This window comes from Vanellus vanellus, assembly GCF_965231255.1.
Source record: "Vanellus vanellus genome assembly, contig: HAP1_SCAFFOLD_973, whole genome shotgun sequence".
In the NCBI taxonomy this organism is placed as follows: domain Eukaryota; kingdom Metazoa; phylum Chordata; class Aves; order Charadriiformes; family Charadriidae; genus Vanellus; species Vanellus vanellus.
In genome coordinates, this window is record NW_028128880.1 from 48,900 (window position 1) to 68,181 (window position 19,282).

Below are 19,282 nucleotides of genomic sequence, written 5' to 3' on the forward strand. Positions count from 1 at the left end.
TGGTCCCCACGCAACCGAAACGCTGGCGAGAAAAAGAGAGAAGAAGAGAGAAAAAAGGAAAAAAAAAAAAAAAAAAAAAAAGGGGGGGGGGGGCGGGGGATTTTTTTTTTGGGGGGGGGACACGACGATGACAACAGGGCCGGGAGAACCCGGGGGGGGCCGAGCTCTTTCCCCCCAGAGCCCACGAGCTTCTCTGTAGCCTACGCCCGCGGGAATGGGGGGGAAAAAGCCTAACAAGGCTATTTTTGTGAGGTTTGTTTTTTGTTTTGTTTGTTTTTTTTTCTTAATATTTTAGTTTTTTGGGCACTTCCCAAGGGAAACTGTCCCTACCAAAGTGGCCATAGGCTGCGGTCCTCTGATAAAGGGGTTTCTTCAGATCCAGATCCCTGGAATATACAAGTCCTCAACTCAGTAAAAGAGGATCCGATCCCAAATCTCTCGCCCCGTTCCCTGCCTGGCCGGGGGAGGGGGGGGGGGGGAAATATGTGTGGTTTGGGGTTTTTTTATTATTTTTTTTTTTTTTATAACGGCGCTTCCATCTTCTCCCAAATCCATCCATCCATCCCCCTCCCCTGGGAAAGGAGGAGGGAGGGTGTGTGTGTGCGGTTGGAGCTTCCCCAGTTGTGCTTTCCCCACCCCCCCTGTTTCATCCATCCCATAAAATCCCGGAGAAGCTCCAAGCGCTCGACGGATACTTACCCCCAAAAAGCGCTTTTTATCCTCCGGCATTAAGCGGTTCTCCGGGCCGGATCCGGTCGCACCAGGCAGGTGACAGGCGGCTGCTGCGGGGACCCCCTCCCCCCCCGCTGTCGTGTCCCCGTCCCATCGTTTCCCCCCCCTCAAAATCTCAATTTTCCTCTCCCAACGGCGCACGTTGTCCCATCCCCCGTTCCCGTCTCCGGCGCCCGTTACCTGACGATCACCCCGGGGCGGAGGTCGAAATTCTTCTTGACGATCTCCAGCAGTTCCCGCTCGCTCTTCTGGGAGGTGCCGTAGTGGAAGATGGAGATGGATAAGGGGTGCGACACCCCGATGGCGTAGGAGACCTATAGGGAGAGCCAGAAATTAAGTCCGAGGAGCCCTTATCACCCCAAAAAAGCACGGGGGGGGGGACGGGACAACCACCTCGCACCCACCTGCACCAGCACCCTGCGGCACAGCCCGGCTTTGATGAGGGATTTGGCCACCCACCGGGCGGCGTAGGCGGCCGAACGATCCACTTTGGTGTAATCTTTCCCCGAAAAAGCGCCTCCGCCGTGGGCCCCCCAACCTCCGTAGGTGTCCACGATGATCTTGCGACCGGTCAGACCGGCGTCACCCTACCAAGGGGAAGGGGACGCAACGTCACCGTCACATCGCGGGCACCGCCGCGTCGGTACGGCTTTAGCGGAGAAAAACCGTCGTACCTGAGGGCCGCCGATGACGAAGCGGCCGCTGGGCTGGAGGTGGTAGATGGTGTCATCGTCCAGATACTTGGCCGGCACCACCGCCTTGATCACCTTCTCCTTCAGCGCGTCCCGCATCTCGTCCAGGCACACCTCCTCGTCGTGCTGCACCGAGATGACGATGGTGTGCACCCGGATGGGGATGACGGCGCCGCGGTCCTGCATGTACTGCACCGTCACCTGTCGGCGGCGGGGAGGGAGGGAGGGAGGGAAGAACAGCGAGTCAGGGAGGTTTGGGGACTCGGCGAAGCGGTTTTGGGGAGCCCCGAGGGAACCTCACCTGCGTTTTGGAGTCGGGGCGCAGCCACGGCAAGGTGCCGTTCCGCCGCAGCTCGGCCAGTTTGGCGTTCAGCTTGTGGGCCAGGACGATGGTGAGGGGCATGCACTCCTCCGTCTCGTCCGTGGCGTAGCCGAACATCAGGCCCTGCAGCAGAGGGAGGAGGCGATGAAGCCGCAATTCCTCCGGCAAACACCGCAGCGGCGGCTCACGCGAAGACTCACCTGGTCCCCGGCGCCGATGTCTTCCTCGCTGCGGTCCAAGTGGACGCCCTGAGCGATGTCGGGCGATTGCTGCTCCAGGGCCACCAGCACGTTGCACGTCTTGTAGTCGAAGCCTGAGGGAGAGCGGAGGCTGCGGTGAGCCCAGCATGCCGAACCCCGTGCCGGCGGCAAGCCGATGACCCCCCCGTGGGCACCTACCTTTGGAGGAATCGTCATAACCGATGTGTTTGATGGTGTCCCGGACCACCTTCTGGTAGTCGACGGCGGCCCGGGAGGTGATCTCCCCTGCCAGCAGGATCATCCCCGTCTTCGCCACCGTTTCTGAGGGAAAGGAGAAGGACGTCAGCGCCAGCGTCACCCACCCAGCGCCGGCGTCACCACCCACCCAGCGCCGGCGTCACCCCGTGTCCCCGGGGAGCGACTCACCACAGGCCACCTTGGCGTCAGGGTCCTGTTTGAGGTGGGCATCCAGGACGGCATCGCTGATCTGGTCGCAGATTTTATCTGGGGGGGGGGGGGGGAGGGGGGGAAGGGAACGGGACAGAGAGGCCGTCAGGGCGGCACGGCACGGCCCTTCCTTCCGGAGCCGCTGTCCCTCGGCACAGCCGATTCGGCGCTAAGCTGGGAATCGGCACCGCGGCCGAATCCCGAGCTCCCCCCTTAAGCCGGCAACCTCTCGCCGCGCACACAGCTCTCGCCTTGTCCCCACGCCGGCTTATTAGCCTGGAATTTCAGGCATTTACCAGTTAAGCTCCAGTTACAGCCGGGTCAGGGCTGGGGTTTAGCCATCGCTGAAAAGAACTGGCACCCCCAGTTCCCTCCAGTTCCCCGAGATGGTTTATTTTGGGGGAGATGGAGAGCCCCACCCACACTGCCGGAGCTTCCCAAGGGCCGCTCGGGGCTCGGCGGTGAATAAGCGACTTCCCTGGGAACGGGGCTGTCCTTGGCGACGACCTTTTGGGCCGGATTTGGGAGAGGACGAGGCCAGCGCCCCGCTGGGGCGAAGGAGAGGCGGTTTCTTAGGGTGAAAGAGCGCAGAAACGGACCTTACACCCTCGCGCGGGCACTGAACTCCTTTTTTGTGGCCTTGCGGCAGCGCCCAACATGGGGCAGGGAGCCCCAAAGGCACCCCCAACTTGGGGTTGGTGACGCCATCGTGGGGTGCTGTGGGGCGCCGTGGAGTCGGGGGAGCGCCCAGGCAGTGGGTGCAGGCAGCTGCCTGCGGGCAGGGGAAGGAGGCAGCTGCCTGCCCAGTTTACCAGTCATGTGCCCCGACCCGACCAGTACAAAGGCGGGGAGGGAACCCGGCACGCCATGGCACCGCACTGGTGTGTGTGTGTGGGGGGAAACACACACAAAACACGCCCCCAAGGGGGGTGCGACCCCCCCAGCTATGGGGTGGGGGGTATGTGTGGGGTGTCCTGAGTGGATGGGGAGGGTACTGCTGCCCCCCCCCCCGGGCAACTCAGAAGGGGGGGTGGGGGGGGAGATCGCGCCTCCCCTCCCCCCCGAGGGTGTTCTGGGGGCCCCTGTCCGGAGAGGGGGGGTGGGGGTGGCTCCGCCAGGCCCCGCTGCACCCTGGGACCCCCCCGCGGGGGGGGTGGGGGCCCACGGGGGAACTGGGGACACCCCGTGGGTGGTGGGGAAGGGGGGGGGGAGACACACGCCCCACCGGGTCCCGCCGCCCTCCGGCAGCTGCTTAGTCACGGGCTGAGTCACGGCGGCCCCCGGGTCCGCCTCGCCGCTGCGTTACCCGGTACGACCCCCCCATCACGGTGTCGTGTCGTGTGTCGTCGTGTCCGTCCCCCGTCTGTCCCCGTCCTCCCCCCCCCACGCGGGAAGCACGTGCGCGCCGGGGCCCGCAATGCGGCGCGCGCCGCCCCGCACTGCGCGCGCGCCCGGTGGCGTCACCACCCCCCACCCCCACCTCCTCAATAACCTGTCCGACGCGACCCCCCCCCCGACGGGTGTACCCCATCCCTTCCCCTCCCCCTCCTCCTCCCCCCGCCCCACCGGACCGCGCCTGCGCGTTCCCCGCCCCGCCGCGGCCCTCACCTGGGTGCCCCTCTCCCACGGATTCGGAAGTGAAGAGGAAGGTGCCCTCCTCGATGAACACCTCATGGAAGCCGTTGAGTTGGCCGTTCATGGCGGAGGAGGAAAAAGAGGAGGAGGCGGAGCGGCGGCGGGCGGAGCGGGAGCGCAGGAAACAGCGGAATACTGACACGGCCGCGGCGGACTAAGCGCGGCACCCGCCGCCCCGCCTCTATTTATACCCTCCTCGCCCCGCCCCGCCGCCTCTTCCTACCAATGGCGGGCGCAGAACGCTCCGCGGAGGCGGGGCGACGGAACCACTACCGGCGAGCAGGTGGGGCAGGTTACGTAACGCCGAGCACGGCCTCCCCCGCTGCCGTTGCCCCGCGGTCCCCGCCGCCAACCGAGCGACAGTCGGGGCCGATGAGACTGCGGGGCCGTCCCTCCTCCCCCGCAAGACACGGCGAGGCGGGCGAGAACCGTCACCCCCCGCCGCTCCCCCCCCGGGGCGGTGGCATGGTGCCTCCCGCTCGGTCCGGCGGCGCGAGGCGCGGGGCGGCGGGCGCATGCGCCTTGCGGCGACGCCCGGCGCGCATGCGCACTGCCTCGCCCGCGGGGCTGGAAGGACGGCCCCGCCCCGCCGCCATCTTGCGGGTTGAGCGACCCCGCCATTGTGTGGGCCCCGCCAACCCCTCTTCCCCCGGTACCATCTCCCCGCCGCCCGCGCTCCCCGCCCCACCTCATCGCCTCCCGCCGCCGTCTTGTGACAAGAGCGGCGGCCCCGCCCTGGGCAAGGCCGTGCAGGCCAGGCCCGGCCCTGCCAACCGGGACCCCCCCCCCGGGGTGCTGAGGCCCGGCGGGCCGGGGCTGAGGCGGCGGTGGGCGGCACCCGGGGCCGGCGGCTACTGTGGCCTCTTGGCGCCTGATGCAACCGGCCGGCGGTGTTGCCAGTGCTGGAACCTGCCCAGCGCCGGCACTGGTGTGGCACTGGTGTTGCACCGGTGACTCCCAGGACTGGCCATGGCGAAGGGCCGTGACAAAGGGACAGCCCCCCCCCGGGACAGACAGACAGCTGTGATGCCAACAGACGGACAGCCAAGTCCCTCACACTAGGCCCATGTGCCCAGGACAGACAGAGGGACAGACAGACACCTGGTATACCAGTGCCCAGGACAGACGGACACCTGGTATACCAGTGCCCAGGACAGACGGACACCTGGTATACCAGTGCCCAGGACAGACGGACACCTGACATGTGTATGGCCAAGGACAGATGGACACCTGGGACCACGGTAACCAGGGCAGATGGGCACCTGGGGCCCACACACACAGGACAGACAGACACCCAGGACCCTGGTGCCCAGGACAGACCAACACCCGGGGCCTGGACACCCAGGCTAGACAGACAGGCACTCCCCCTATGCCTGGGACAGACAGACGTGCAGGACCCACGTACCCAGGACAGACAGACAGATACCTAGTACCCCAATACCCAGGACAGACAGACACCTGCCACCTACATGGCCCAGGACAGATGGACAACTGGGGATCCACCCACATAACCAGGACAGACAGATGACAAGGTGGCCTCCCCTTGCCCGGGACAGACAGACAGGACCCACTCACCCAGGACAGATGGATGACCAGGCCCCCCGCTCTGCCCAGAACAGATAGGACACCTGGGACCCACACGCCCAAGACACACAGACAGCCCACCTCCCCCTCATCTCCAGGACAGCCAGCACGTGCCCAGGACAGACAGAGGGACACCCGGGACCCACACGCCCGAGACAGACGGACACCCGCGTCCCCGGCAGCGGGGCAGCCATGTGGGGCCGGGGTGGGCGGAGCCCTAGCGCACGCCCCGCCCCGCCCGCCGTCTATTTGCATGGGGGGCGTGGCCGCGCAGCTCCGGTGTCTATTTACATAGGGGGCGGGGACATATTTGCATTTAGCGCGGGACGGCGCCGCTGCCGGACGGTCCTGGTTGTCCCCACTCCCCCCCCCCCCGCCGCCTTCCCCCCCTCACCCACACCACAGGAGAGGCGGGATTTTTGTAAAAAATGGTTTATCCCACTGTATAAAAGGCGGGGGAGTCGCCAAGCCCCCCGCCGCCCCCTGCCAGGGTACAGCTTCCCCCTCTTAAAACCCAGAACCACCTTTTCTCTCTACAGTCAATTTCTCTATTTTCTTCCTTTAAACTATTCCTTAAAAAAAAAAAAACAACCAAAAAACCCAAAACAAAAAAAAAAACAACCAAAAATCCACGTATCCCCACGATTTCTTGTCCCAGGTACGCTGTTTTGTTGGTTTGTTTTTTTGTTTTTGTGTTTTTTTTTTTTTTTTTTCTTCCTCTTCCCCCCCTCTATGCTGTTTTTTGCTGTCCTTTCTTGCCAATGAGGGATTTGTGGATGTGGGGGATTACACCTGCGGAGAGAAGAGAGAGGGGGGATTCCTGTCAGATACGAACAGATTTCCCAAAAAGTTCCGAGCAATACTCTGTTCCCAGCGGAATTTCACGATAACCCCATGTGAACATTTCCTCCTGCTCGACGGATCACCCCCTCTCCGGGATCCAGGCAAGCAGTGAGCCTCCGGGATTTATCACCGCTGCCAAATTCCTGCGTATTTTCCCCGTATTCCCCCACCACCACGCTGCAATTCCCGAGTGAGGGAGGGGAAAAGGGGACAGGGAGGACGATACTCACCCCCACCGGCAATGGTGGCTTTGATGAGCGAATCCAACTCCTCATCCCCGCGGATCGCCAGCTGCAAATGGCGAGGAGTGATCCGCTTCACCTTCAGATCTTTGGAAGCGTTGCCCGCCAGCTCCAGCACCTGCCGGGAAATCGGGAGGGAGGGGGGGTGGGGGGGAAAAACACTCGGAATTCCGAGGGAAAGGATTTTTTTTGGAACCCCGCAACATGGGATGAAGAGGCCCTACCTCTGCGGTGAGGTACTCGAGGATGGCGGCGCTGTAGACGGCAGCGGTGGCTCCCACTCGCCCGTGGCTGGTGGTGCGAGTCTTCAAGTGTCTGTGGATCCGGCCCACTGGGAACTGGGGCGGAAAGCAATTAATTAACAACTCGTTAACACCTACAGATCCCCCTCCCCCACCAAATTAACGTAATTACACTGATTTTAGCCCAAGCGATTTCCCCACCCTGTGTGTCTATGGCTTCTGGGTCCTCATCACTCCATAATGACAACACAAATCATAAAACATTAGGTTTTTACCCTAAAAAAGGAGGGGTTTAGGCAACCCGCCTCCCAGAAGGGGGAGTTTTGCTCAGAAATGCCCGTTTCTGGATTAAATCAGGGAAGAAGCGAGTGCCATTGTGCCTTACCTGCAGCCCAGCTCTCTGTGAGCGCGACACCGCCTTGGCCTTGGCCTTCCCGCTGTCCTTTCCCGCCTTCCCACCAGCCTGCAAGAGAGAAACGCGCCTCTTAATTAACCTTAATTAATCCAGAGAGACCTGCTGCGCTATAATCCAGAGGCGAACGCTGAAGGAAGCCTTTCGGCCCCTCAAACGAGGAGAGTTCGAGGGGAGAAGGGGGATTCAACAGGTGGCTCCAGCTACCGCTATTCCCATTATTTTCCAGAAAACGCCAAATGGGGGGAAACCAGCCCAAAGAACCCCCATCTGGGTTTTATTTTTGCAGCAGTTGCGAGAACAGTTTGATTCCCGAGTGCTTTTCTCCGCTCCGCAGGCGGGCGCTGACACGAGCCGCACAGCAGGAGACTGTGTCTATACGTAGGAATTTGCAGCCTGGGGCCTGCAGGATTCAGGGGGAATTCCCTTCCTGCTCCAGAGCGGAAAAAAAAAACCACCAGGGAATCCCCCCAAAAATCTATAATCCCTCCCAAATTAAGTCTCCCAGCCTGTGATGAGCAGAGAAGCCCCCGTGCAGCCCCTGCAGAGGGAAAGTGGAGCCCTAAAACACGCTGGGTGCTTGTAATCCCCGTTTTCACACCACTTATTGATCCCACGATCCCCATCGCCTTCTAAAAAAGAAGGAATTGCGCCTCGCCGCCAGGGAGCTGAAATCTGTCACCTTCCCGCTCGCTCAGAGGGAACCGCAGGGTCCAGAGATCCCCAGGAGACTGAGGCGACGCTAATTGAGCATATTAATCCTTAAAATATGATTAATAGAGCGATATCCAAAACGCGCGTCCCGTCCCAGCAAGGTGGGAGTTAACACCGCGCACTTGCACCAGCTGGGGAAAAAAAAAAAAAAAATTAAATCGCAAAGGGAAAATATTTAATCTGGAAGCGATAAAACAAGGGGAGTGGCACCGGGTGAGGTCAGCAGCACCGGGTGCAGGTGGGTTCCTCCCCACGGCAGCGCCAGGGCTGCCAGCGGAAATCCAGCCTACGGGAATGCCGGCAGCCGGCAAACTCGCGTGGCGTTTTGGCAGCCGACGCCAGGACAGGAGGGTCTGTAGAAGCAGTTGGCTCTGGTTCGTTAGGACGGAGATGTGTCCCGAAACGCTTTGAAGCGCCGACTCGACGCTGCCTTTGCTGTGGTGAAGCGTCAGGAGTTACTTTTATCAGTAGAAAACATCACTCGGTAAAACTTCAAAAAATCAGGAAGGGGGATTTGGAGATATTTCCTCGCTCTAGAAATAAAAGACAACTCTGGGAAAAGCCCTGGCTGTTCACACTGAGGGCTTTTATCGGCCAGCTGTGAACTTTCCCACTTCTCCGTCAACTTTTCCAGCTGGCAGCTGCCCGCCTGATGGTTCTTTACACGATATTTATCTAAAAAGACAGAAGAAAAGTCTCACAACGGAAGTCTTGAGGTTTGTCTCCATCTTTACCAATGCCTAAACGCTCTGCGGGGTTCGCAGAGGAAACGCAGCAACAGTTTCCCACAGCCGAGCTGCCGCCGGCTCCCTGTGGAAGGTCATCCCCCTCCCGGCGGAGAAACGAGGGGGTCCTTAGCCAACATCGCCTTCTCAGCACGGAGATTTTCTCCTCTTCCTCGGGCAGCATGGCTTGCAGGGGCTCAGTGGGGTCGGAGATGGCAGAGATTCGCTTCTTCATCCGGAGGGGACGGCACTGACGCATGCAGGAATGCAACGTCTCCTTCCCTTCTCCCCACAGAAGTGGGTCTCTAACACATTCCCATACCAAACCCTCACGGGATTTAACACACTGACTCTGGTGCAGCAGACAAACAACTTTTTTCTTCTTCTTCTTCTTCTACTCATCGCTTCAAATAAGGGACTAAAATACTTCAAAAAAACCCAACTTTTTATCTATTGCCACAAGTTACGAGATATTCTTGAGCGGGAGTTTTCTGCTGGGGGGGGGGGGGGGGGGGGGGAGGCGTTGCATAATCTCACAGCGCAGTTTCCACGTTGACCCTTAGCGATCGGGGGGGGCCTCTTCTGGAACCTCTTCCGTCTCCTGAGCGACGCTCACAAACCCTTCAGAGGGGACCTCCACGGGGGGGGGGGGGGGGTTGTGTTTAGATGGCCGGATGGCACGAAGGAGACACCGGGGAGGATTAAACCTCCAGCCTTCTCCTCTCCTGGCGGAATCAGCCTTTTCCTTGGGAAGCCACCAGCCAACTCCGCCCGGAGCCCCGGCGCACGGAACCGAAACCCGGGAAACCAAACGCTCCTCGGGGCCGGGGCTCCCCGGGGCGGGGCTGGGAGGGAGCCGGTTGACAGCCGGCCTTCAGGCCGTTTCCCGTGTTTTACGCCCCTGACAGTCACTTCCTCACACCGCAGTCAACTTTATAAATATATAAACGTGGAAAGTCGCTGGAAAGAGGCGGTTTCACCGTAACCGATGGAATAGAAGCCGTCACGGCGGCTCCCGGTCTCTCCGGGAAAGCTTTGACAGCACAAGGGGCTCCGCCGCTCCGCCACAACCCCCCTCCCGAAGGGGCCTCGCAACGAAATCAAAGCTCCGGTTACACAACGGCGGCGGCCCCGGGTGCCGGGAGGAGGAGAAGGAAGGGGGGAAGCGGAGAAAGCCCCCCGGTTACCGTGAAGGAAGGGCCGGGCGCGGCCCAAGGTCACCGATCGCTGACAGAGCCCGGCCGCGGAGCCGCTCCCTCCTCCCCCCCCACCCCCCCACTGGCCCCGGTACCGGAGCCCCCCCCCCTCTCCCCTCCGCCTCCCCGGAGGGACCGGACCGAGCCCGGCCGCCCCCTCCCCGGTCCCTCACCATGGTGCCGCCGCCGCCTCCTGAGCTCCGGTCCCGAGTCCGCGCTGGAGCCGCCTCAGTAGCCGCCAGACAATAACCCGCCCGAGCGCGAGGAGGGAGCCCGGCCTGCCGCGGCGGCGACCAGCCAATCAAGGAGTCCCATAGTTGTTTGAACATCCCGCGGCCACCAATCCCAGAGCTGCTTCTTGGCCCCTCGCTGGCTCCGCCCCGCGGCCCGTTTAACGGCTGTTTTTTCCTTTGCACACGGCACGCAGGGGTGAGGGAGGGGGAGGGGGGCGTGGCCGGCGGCTCCGAGCCTGTGGGCGGGGCAGCGGAGCGACGTGCCTTTCTACCGAATAGAAAGAGCCGAACGGCCCGCGGGAGGCGGGGTCGGGAGAACAGACATCCGGCGGAACCAATGGAAGGAGAGAAACCTTTCCCGCCCATTCTCTGCCTCCGCCCCCCGTGTTGTTTGTTTGTGCTGAGGGGAGCGGGGCGGGGGGGGGGTTTGCCCGGTCCCCCCTTGAGGGCTGTCGGTGGGTCTCGCCGCGTCTGCCCGGTGCTGGGTCGGGCTCTCTCCGGGCAGTGGGGCCTGACAGGGCCCGTAGGCCTCAGGGCCGCTCCACACAGGGCGGGTACCGCCGTCCCTCCGCCTCCCCCCGGGGCAGGACGGAGCTTCCCGCCCGAGCCCGGGCCCTGTCATCACCCCCGCGGCCGACCGAAGGGCCTGGGCTTCAGGTGGAGCCTGGAACGGTTTAAACCCGGGTTGTGAGCCCGGAGGTGCCCGGAGGAGGCGGCGGCCGTCGGCACTGAGGTGAGGGGGAACCCCCTCTCAGGTGTCGCTGAGGCGAGCAGTGCCTTTTGAGTCCTTCCCTGAGTGTTTTTTCAGGAAAATCCTGTGTGTTTTTCAGGAAATAGAGAAATAAAGGCTGCTCCTGCCCTGTAGGGTAAGATAAGGGCAGTGAGGTAACACAGCAGCACCGGAGTGGGGGATTTGGGCCGGGGCTCCAGGCAGGGGGTTGATGTTGAGAGGCAAAATTAGTCATTGCTAAGGGCAGGGATAAAATATGGCCAAAAATAGCCCCCACAATTCCTGGTCTGTGGGAGCAGGGACCGTCACGGGGAAGGGGGTGTCGGAGAAGAGTGTATCAATGGAAATAAAAAGATTTCTCACGGTGAGCCTGTCCCGGCATCAAATCGAACCCGATTTTAGTCGACGAGGTTAATTTTTGTGAGAGAAACTTTGGATTTTTAGAGAGCGAGGGCGGATGGCTGACAGGAGCAGCTTCGGGAGCGCAGCCCCTGCCCCGGGATGGTGGAAGGAGCTCAGTGGAGCAGGTAGGGAAGCCCTGGGGGGGCAGAGGAGGAGGAGGAGGAGGAGGAAGAAGGCACCGTTACACTGTCACTCTCCCCCCCCCCCCCCCCCCCCCCCGGAGTATCCCACGCTGTGCCTCAGTTTCCCCCTAACACCAGGCAGGGTGTGGGGGGCACTGGGCAGCCCCTGTCCCCCACTGCAGCTGCCATGGGGGGGCTCAGGGGTCCCCCCACCCCACTCCAGCCCCACAGCTGCTCCCGGTTCCCCCGCCTCCAGGAGGGAATGCCGCCTGCACCTGCCCCCAAGCAGCAACTGCCACAGGCGCCTGTGCCTGTCTGGGCCCCCCCAGCTGTCCCCACTGCTCCCCCCACAGCCCCCCAGCTCCTTCCGGGGGGGGGGCTGGAGCAGCTGCCCACCGCGGCATGCAGGGGACGTGCGGCACGGGGGCCCTGGGGACGCTGCCAGCTGCTCCCCGAGGGGCGAGGGACGCTTGCTGGGAGGGGATCCGTCTCCCCCCTCCCTCCCCGGGGACGGGGTCAAGCCAGGCCCCGGCTGCGGCGCTGGCGGCATGGCTGCGGTGCGGCGGCGGCTCATGCGCAGGCAGCTCCCGCTCGTGTCCTCAGATGAGCCCGTGCCCGCAGGGAGCCGCAGAGCTAAATGCGGCGAGAGCTGCGGCGCCTGCGTCACCGCACGCCGGCTCAGAGCGGGCTACCTCACTGCCGGCGGGGAAGGGGGGTGCTGGTGATGGCGGTGGTGACACGGCACTGCCGACACCCTGCCCGGCACGGGCCGCACGCCACGCACACGGCGGCGAACACGCCATGCAGCTGTGTTAACACGCCTTACATGCGCCACGCAACCGTGTGCACGGCAGGGCCGGTCTGCACACGCCAGCGTGCTCGCACCAGCCGTGATACATGCAACACGCGTGTGCTGTGCCAAACCCTCCTCCCTCCTGATCCCCCCACGTACCCCCGGCTCCCCCCCGGTGCCCCCCACAGCTGCCCCGGCTCTGGGGACACCCCTGGGGACAGGGCCCTGCTTGGGTCAAGGTGGACCCCCTTTGTGTCCCCTCCCCAAGTCCTCAGGATGTCTGTGTGTCCCCGTAGAGCCATGAGGGTCCCCAAGACACCCCAAAACACCCCCAGAGCGCCACTGAAAGGGGTAGAAAATACCCCTGCCCACCCCCTCCATTATGGCACCAGTGACACCCCCCCCCCCCAATAGGGACAGTTCCCCAAAGGAGCGAGACGGGGCCGGTTTGGGTTTTTCATTCACTTTTCCGCATACTTTTTTTTTTTTATTTGTTACAAACATACAATTCTTTAAATATAGACTTGTAAAACTCCATTTGCAAAAATCTGCTACGGTAAGGAGTGCTCGCTAGCATGAGGAGTTCGTCACGTCGGGCGTCGTCTTTGCTAGTGGTAAAATCCAGGACCTGCCTTCGGCAACCGCCGGCCGCTCCCCGGCGTCTCCCGAAGCCGCCCCGCCGGCCGCAGAGGAAGGGAGAAGGGGGGGGAAAGAGACGGGATTTTCCCCCCCCTCCCCGGGCGCCGGCAGCCCCGCGCTGGGCCGCCTAAAGTGCATGGTTTGCTTTATTTTTTGTTTTTCTTTCATTAAAAAAATAAGAGGAATAAAACTTTCTTCTTCTTCTTTCGTCAAGGTACTTCGGGGTGAACGGTTTGGTCTCTCAGCGGATATCGGTCGAAGCCAGTCCCGGCCCCGGCGGCTTTCGGTGGAGGATCCGGTTCTCGGTGAAGGATCCAGTTTTCGGTGGAGGATCCGGTTCTCGGTGAAGGATCCAGTTTTCGGTGGAGGATCCGGCGCTCTCCCGCGCCGATGTTTTACCAACCGTCCAGCACGTTTCCATCTCTACAGAACGCCGGGGATGGGATCCTGCCTGTGCCGGATCCGCTCTCGGCTGTTGAATCGGCACCGCTCCGAGGCCAGAAATCTCCTGGGCCTCCTGCCTGTTGGCAACGCCGCGGTTTTGACGCCTCGACGCCACCAGCTTCCCCAAAACGCAGTGCCAGAGAGACGCCGGCATGGAGACTCCGAGATCTCGCCTACCACCGCCAGCCCGACGGTCGCCGCTGCCGCGGTGAGAAGCCACCCATGCCGGCGCTGCATTCTTCACCGGTCGTTCCTCTCCCGGCTCGATCCAAGATCCATTCCGGCGCCTGGATTGGGGATCTCACGCCGACGCGCCAAACACCAGCACCGCTTGACACCGGCACTGCTGGCTCAACCGGCTCCGCGAGGAAGAGGAGGGCGATGGCGCCTGCGGCCGAGCCTCGCCCTAACGAGGAACATCTCTCCGAGCATCCGCGGAGATGCCGGCGAGCCGCCGCCGTGCCGAGCCGGTTCGCGTTTCCCACCGGGAAACCTCTCCCGGCGGCGAATATCTGCTGAGAGACTCCTTGTCCATCAGCTCAAGTACCGTCATCGCTCGCTCACGCTTCTTCTTTTTTTTTTTTTTTTTTCTGTTTTTCTATTTTTTTTTTCCTTTTTTTTTCTTTTTTTTAAACTTTTTGTCTTTTTTAAAAGAGAAGCCGGCGAGGGGGCGTTTTTTGTTTTTTTTTTTTTATCGCCAACAAGAGAAACGGCCGCTTTCCCCGGCACAGCAGCTCCGGGGACCGCTCACCTCTCCCCGAGTCATCCTCCGCCGGCAGCGAGGGACGAGGGGATTCTCCTGCCCTTCACCCCAAAACGGCTGGAAACAAGGCAGGATAATTCCCATTTTCTTCCATATTTTTCTCTTGGAGGGGGGGGGGGGGGGGAGGGAGGGGAAAAATTGAAGCGGTTTGAAGTTTTAACGGAGCCGCCGACGGCTCCCGGCTCTCGGCCCAGACGTTTTGGGTATTTACATCGATTTTGGGGCGCTATACAAGATTTACAACATTTCTTTCTATTTTGTTTTGTTTCTTGATTTTTTTTTTTTTTTTTTTTTTTTTTTGTACAGCGATAGTCGCGCTCTCAAACCGTCCCTTCTGGGGCAACAGAAATCTGGAAGCTCCGAGAATTTGGGATATTTTTTTGGTTCTCCCCCTCCCCGTCTTCCGGTTTAAAAAAAAAAAAAAAAAAAAAAAAAAAAAAAGCAATTTGCCCGTTTTCTACAGAATCCAAACCAAAAAAAAAACCCAACCAAATTTCATATATACACACACACACACATATGTGTATATACAGATATATATATATAGAAGGGAACAACCAAACCCTCCCAACCGGCGGCAGGGAGACGTTTTCGGCGACGCCGAGGTGCGCTGCGTGGCGAGATGCCGGCACAAACCCGGCTTCGGCGTAACCGTCGTCCCACTTTCCTCGGCAAACACTCCACCGGCTCCTCTCGTTGGCGCGACGCCGGGGGGAAGGGGATGTGTGTGTGTGTGGAGGGGGTGTTCCCCGCCGGCTCCCCCTTTCTCGGCACCCCGGAAACCAACTGGAAAAAAAAACCCCAACAAATAATCCCCAAAAAAACCCCCCAAACTCACCAAAAAAAAAACCCCACAACACAACCAAACCCCATTTTCCCCCTCGCAGAAGCCACCCGAGTTCTCGCTCGCGCCCGAGGCTCGGCCGCCCACCTCTCCGAATCGCTCTCGCCGGTCGCTGGCAGGTTAAAAAACTCTTTTTTTTTTTTTTTTTTTTTTTTCTCTTGGATTTTGCTCGGATTTGGGGATGGTTTTGGTTATTTTTCCTTCCCCCGACGCGCTCTGCTCTTCTCACCCGTTTTGCTGGAAGGTCAAATGGAGCTGCGGAAGGTTTCTGTACATAGATACATCGCTTCTCCGGCAGGAGAAAGGTTTCTGGTTGCCAAAGCGAACGCTGGGTCCCGTTTTTATGGGTTTATTTTCTTTCTTTCTTTCTTTCTTTCTTTTTTTTTTTTTTGGCGTTATTTGCCTTTTTTTTTTTTTTTTTTTTTTTTTTTCCCTCTTCCACGTATTTCCTAAACGGCTACGGACAGCCGAGCCGGGCCGGCGGCGACCCCGGAGTAGAAAGGTAAAGGCTAAATTACTGCAATTCAGCCAAAAAAAAAAAAAAAAAAAAAAAAAAAAAGAAAATAAAAGAATATATATATATTTTTTATATATATATATATATATATATGATCCTCTTCAAAAATAAAAGGAGAGGTACCGCCTGCCTCTTCGCAACTGACTCCCGGCAACCCAACGCTGGCAAGTCCATCACCGCGGAGCCGTTGGCGGCCGAGCGGTGGCCGCCATCTCCCTCCATCCGGAGCCGTCCGCGGCGGTGTTTTGTTGTTGTTTTTTTTTTTTTTTTTCGGTTTATTTTTTTTTTTCCTTTTTTTTTTTTTTCGTTTGTTGTTGTGTTTGGTTTGTTTTTTTTTTTTTCTCTCCGCGGCAAAGAACCGAAGGTGCGGCGAACGCCAAACCGAGAAACGATGGGTGGATACAGCAGGACGTCACTGGAAAGAGCTGCCTTAGGGTACAAAATACAGTACGGACGCGGTTCGGACATGGAGATAAAAGACTATTGCTCCCGTGTGAGTGAGGAAACCCAGTCCTTTGCGACGGAGAAGAGTTAAAAACGGGATGAACGGAAGAAATTCGCCTTAAAAATCCCTTTAAAAAGAGCTACGGAGGCGGGGGATGAGGTTTGGAGGACGGACGGACGGACAAGACGACGTCCCCCGGGGCTCCGTTGGGTTTTGGGGTGAGCCGGAGCGGGGGGACAGAGGCGGTGCGTCCCCCCTCACCGCCGCCCCCGTCGTCGTCGCCACGCGAAGACGAGTCGCTGCCGGCCGTTCCTCGCTTCCCAATAAATACGGAGCGAGCGGAGAGAGGGAAGACGCCGGGATCCGCGATAATAAATTAAAAAGAGAGCGGAGGGGAGTTGGGGGGGTGGGGGGGGCATGCGCAGGCTCCCGAAAAAGAGCGGAAAAAAAAAACAACCTTAATTTAAAAAAAAAAAAAAAGTCCTAAAATTGGAGAAGCCGTCGGACAAGAAGACCTGAAACTTTGGAATGAAGAGCGCTGAAGCCCGGTCAGCTCAGACTTCCTGCGATAACCTGGCTCCAAAAAAAAAAAAAAAAAAACCAAACCCCAAAAACCTTTCTGGAACGGGCAGGATGAACCCGAATTTAGCTAAAATAAAAAAAAAAATATTAAAAATAATAATAATTAAAAAAAAAAAGGAATATTTGAGAGTGGAAAAACCCCATTTAATACGAGAGGCGATGGCTGGCGGGACCCTGCGGGCTCCGGTGCGGCTGGCCGAGGCGGCAGAGCCAGTGTGGCCAGGTGGGAAAACCACACAAAAAAAAAAAAAAAAAAAAAGAGGAAAATAATAAAAAAAAAAACAAAACACACCAACCCCAACCCCCCCCCCCCCAGAAAAAAAAACCCCAAACCCCCAACACCGAAGGCCCCGGCTGCCGGGTCGCGGTGCTCCCGAGCCGCCGGCGTGAGGTACTGAGGAAAGGCGGCGAGTTGGAAAGAAAGAAAAACAAAACAAAACGAAAAGAATAAAGAGGAAAAAAGGGCAGATTTTGGTGCCCGAAGGTCCCGGTGAAAGGAAACCCGGCCGGCGCGGAGCCGGCACGTGCCGGAGGCCGGTTGGTTTGGCGAGAAAGGAGGAAGGGGGGGGGGGAATATCTCGCGCCCCGTCGAGTTTTCCTTGTGCTTTGTGCCTGCGTGAACCTGCCTCTCCCCAACCCCCCTCCCCCCCCCCCGAGGGAAAAAAAATAAAAATATATATAGAGAGGGAGCTAAAAAAAAAAAAAAAAATCATCAAAAGAGAGAGTGTCTTCCTTAATTTTTTAGGAACCCGCCAGCGTCGCGCTCGCTGGGGGGTGCGGGTTCCGGTTGGGACGCGCGGAGTTTAGCAGTTTGTATCCCCCCCCCCCAAAAAAAAAAAAAAAAAAAAAATTTACAAAACCCCAGAAAAAAAAAAATCTGGAAAGAGGAGGGGAAAAAAGAAAAAAAAAAAACAGAGGAAAAAAAAAAAATAAAAGGAAAAATAAAAGAAAAATATATAAGAGAAGAGAGAACGGACGTTGGTCCAGAGACGGCCCCCCTGCTCCCGAGAGCTCTCTGCCCCCCCCCCTTCCCGCACCGCTTCCCCGCACGGCTCCTCTTCCGCCGGTTAAGGATTTCGGTGCGCGGCCGCCGGCCCGGCAAACCGCGGCGGCTCCTCTGCGGGCGGCGATGCTGGTTTCGGTGCCGGTCGGGAGGGAGCGCGGGGAGGGGGGCACCGTGGCAGCGTTGGGAGGGGAGAGGGGATCCGGGGGGGGGGGGGGCTCCCCCCCTTCCTGCTTCTACGTCCCCCCCCACCGCCTCCGTGACGGGCAGAGAGTCCTTTGGGAGGGGGGGGGGACGGCGGCGGCGGGTGCGTGCGAGGACACGGTGTCGCGGTCGGTGTCGTGGTCGGGCCGGTCCTCTCTCCGGGCGGCGGGTTTATATTTTTTTTTTGGGGGGGGGGGGGGGGGGGGGGGGAGGCCCGGGGGGAGATGGGAGAATTTGGGGGTGATGGGGGGGGGGGAGTTGTAGGGCCGGCGGTGGGTGTTCGGAGCTCAGTCGTCGTCCACGTCGTCACCGTCGGAATCGTCGCCGGCGCCGCTGCCGCTGCCGGGTCCCGGTGGTCCGGCGCGTCGGTCGTAGAGCTTATCCCGCTGACGTTCCTGGATGTCGCGCATCTCCTCGGCGTAACGGCAAAAAGCTCCCCCGAACTTGGCCCAGGCCTTGTAAGGAACGGTGATGGCGTTGCGGTAGGACGGCTTCACCTCGCTCACCCGCAGGAAGACGCCGTATTTGTTACACCCCACGTCGAAGAAGAAGCGTTTGGAGTCCACGGTGATGGAGGTGCCCTCCGGCAGCTCCCCGTAGAGCCCCCGCCGCCCGGCCCGCCGCCCCCGGGGCCTCCCAGCTCGTCCTCCTCTCCCCCGTAATCGTCGATGAGTTTAGCCAAAGCGTCGCGGAACTCGATGAGCCCCTGGGCGGGCAGCGCGATGTCTGACCGCTCTGCAAACCGGGGGGACCCCCGGGGAAACCCCCCGCCCCTCCGGGCCCTCGGTTGACGGTTTGACGGATACGGAGGAAACGCCCGCGTTGATTTTCCTTCAGGTCCAGGTAGTATTTCCGATTCTCCCGCACCAGGAATTCGCTTTTGAGGGCGCGACGGGGGCCGGCGCCGGCGCCGTCCTCTCCCGGCGGCCCGGTGGCCTGGGCGAGTTGTTCGGGGCTGGAGGGGCCCAGTTGGGCGTAGTGCTCGATGAAGTCGCCCAGGTAATCGCGGAACTCGGCCGCCACCGCCATGGAGAGGGTGAGGCGGCTCTTGGACCCCCCCGCCCCCACCTCGGCGATCTTGAGGAACCGGCCCTTGGCGTTCTGCTTCACGTCCAGGTAGAACCGTTTGTTCTGGATGTCCAACCGTTTCGAGGCCAGCTCCTGCGTCTCCTGCTCCGGGCCGGCCCCGCCGCCGCCGCCGGACCCCCCGCCGGACCCGGCCCCGGTCCCTCCGCCGCCGCTTCCTCCTCCTCCTCCTCCTCCTCCGCCGCCGCCGCCGCCTCCTCGGCCGGTCGCGAACCCGCCGCTGCCGCTGCCGCTGCCGCCGCGCTCGCTGCCGCTGTCCCCGTCCGCCATCTTGTCCGCCCGCGCCGCCCCGCGCCGCCCCGCTTCCGGCGCGCGGCCCCGCGCCGCCCCGCCCCTCTGCGACAGAGGGGTGACGTCACCGCCGCACTCCCCCCCCCCCCCCCCAACACACACACACACACGCACTCCCCGCCCGCCGCGTCCCCGCGCGCCCTCTGCCCGCCGCCGGAGCCACGCCCACCGCCGCCGAAGCCACGCCCACCGCTCAGG

General features: G+C 60.5%; 3 protein-coding genes across 3 annotated transcripts; all 3 read right to left on the reverse strand.

Annotated features, from left to right (window-relative positions):
- Positions 1-101: 101 nt before the first annotated feature.
- On the reverse strand, positions 102-4,169 carry LOC309683991 (S-adenosylmethionine synthase). Its single transcript, XM_082499958.1, has 9 exons — positions 4,002-4,169; positions 2,373-2,450; positions 2,145-2,267; positions 1,947-2,059; positions 1,726-1,869; positions 1,407-1,625; positions 1,137-1,319; positions 913-1,046; positions 102-386 (listed from the first exon to the last, which is right to left on the reverse strand). The coding sequence occupies exons 1-9, from the start codon at positions 4,090-4,092 to the stop codon at positions 284-286; spliced, it is 1,188 nt and encodes a 395-aa protein (XP_082356084.1). The 5' UTR covers positions 4,093-4,169; the 3' UTR covers positions 102-283.
- A 1,859-nt stretch (positions 4,170-6,028) lies between these two features.
- LOC309683994 (histone H2A.V) lies at positions 6,029-10,330 on the reverse strand. The gene is made up of 5 exons (XM_082499961.1): positions 10,160-10,330; positions 7,325-7,402; positions 6,922-7,035; positions 6,686-6,815; positions 6,029-6,404 (listed from the first exon to the last, which is right to left on the reverse strand). Exons 1-5 carry the CDS (start codon positions 10,313-10,315, stop codon positions 6,343-6,345), a joined length of 540 nt encoding a protein of 179 aa, XP_082356087.1. The 5' UTR covers positions 10,316-10,330; the 3' UTR covers positions 6,029-6,342.
- A 7,608-nt stretch (positions 10,331-17,938) lies between these two features.
- On the reverse strand, positions 17,939-19,063 carry LOC309683996 (transcriptional regulator protein Pur-beta-like; the record flags this gene model as incomplete). Its single annotated transcript, XM_082499964.1, is given in 3 exon segments — positions 17,939-18,312; positions 18,315-18,430; positions 18,433-19,063. Coding segments are annotated over 3 exon segments (1,065 nt in total). The 3' UTR covers positions 17,939-17,994.
- Between the last annotated feature and the right edge of the window lie 219 nt (positions 19,064-19,282).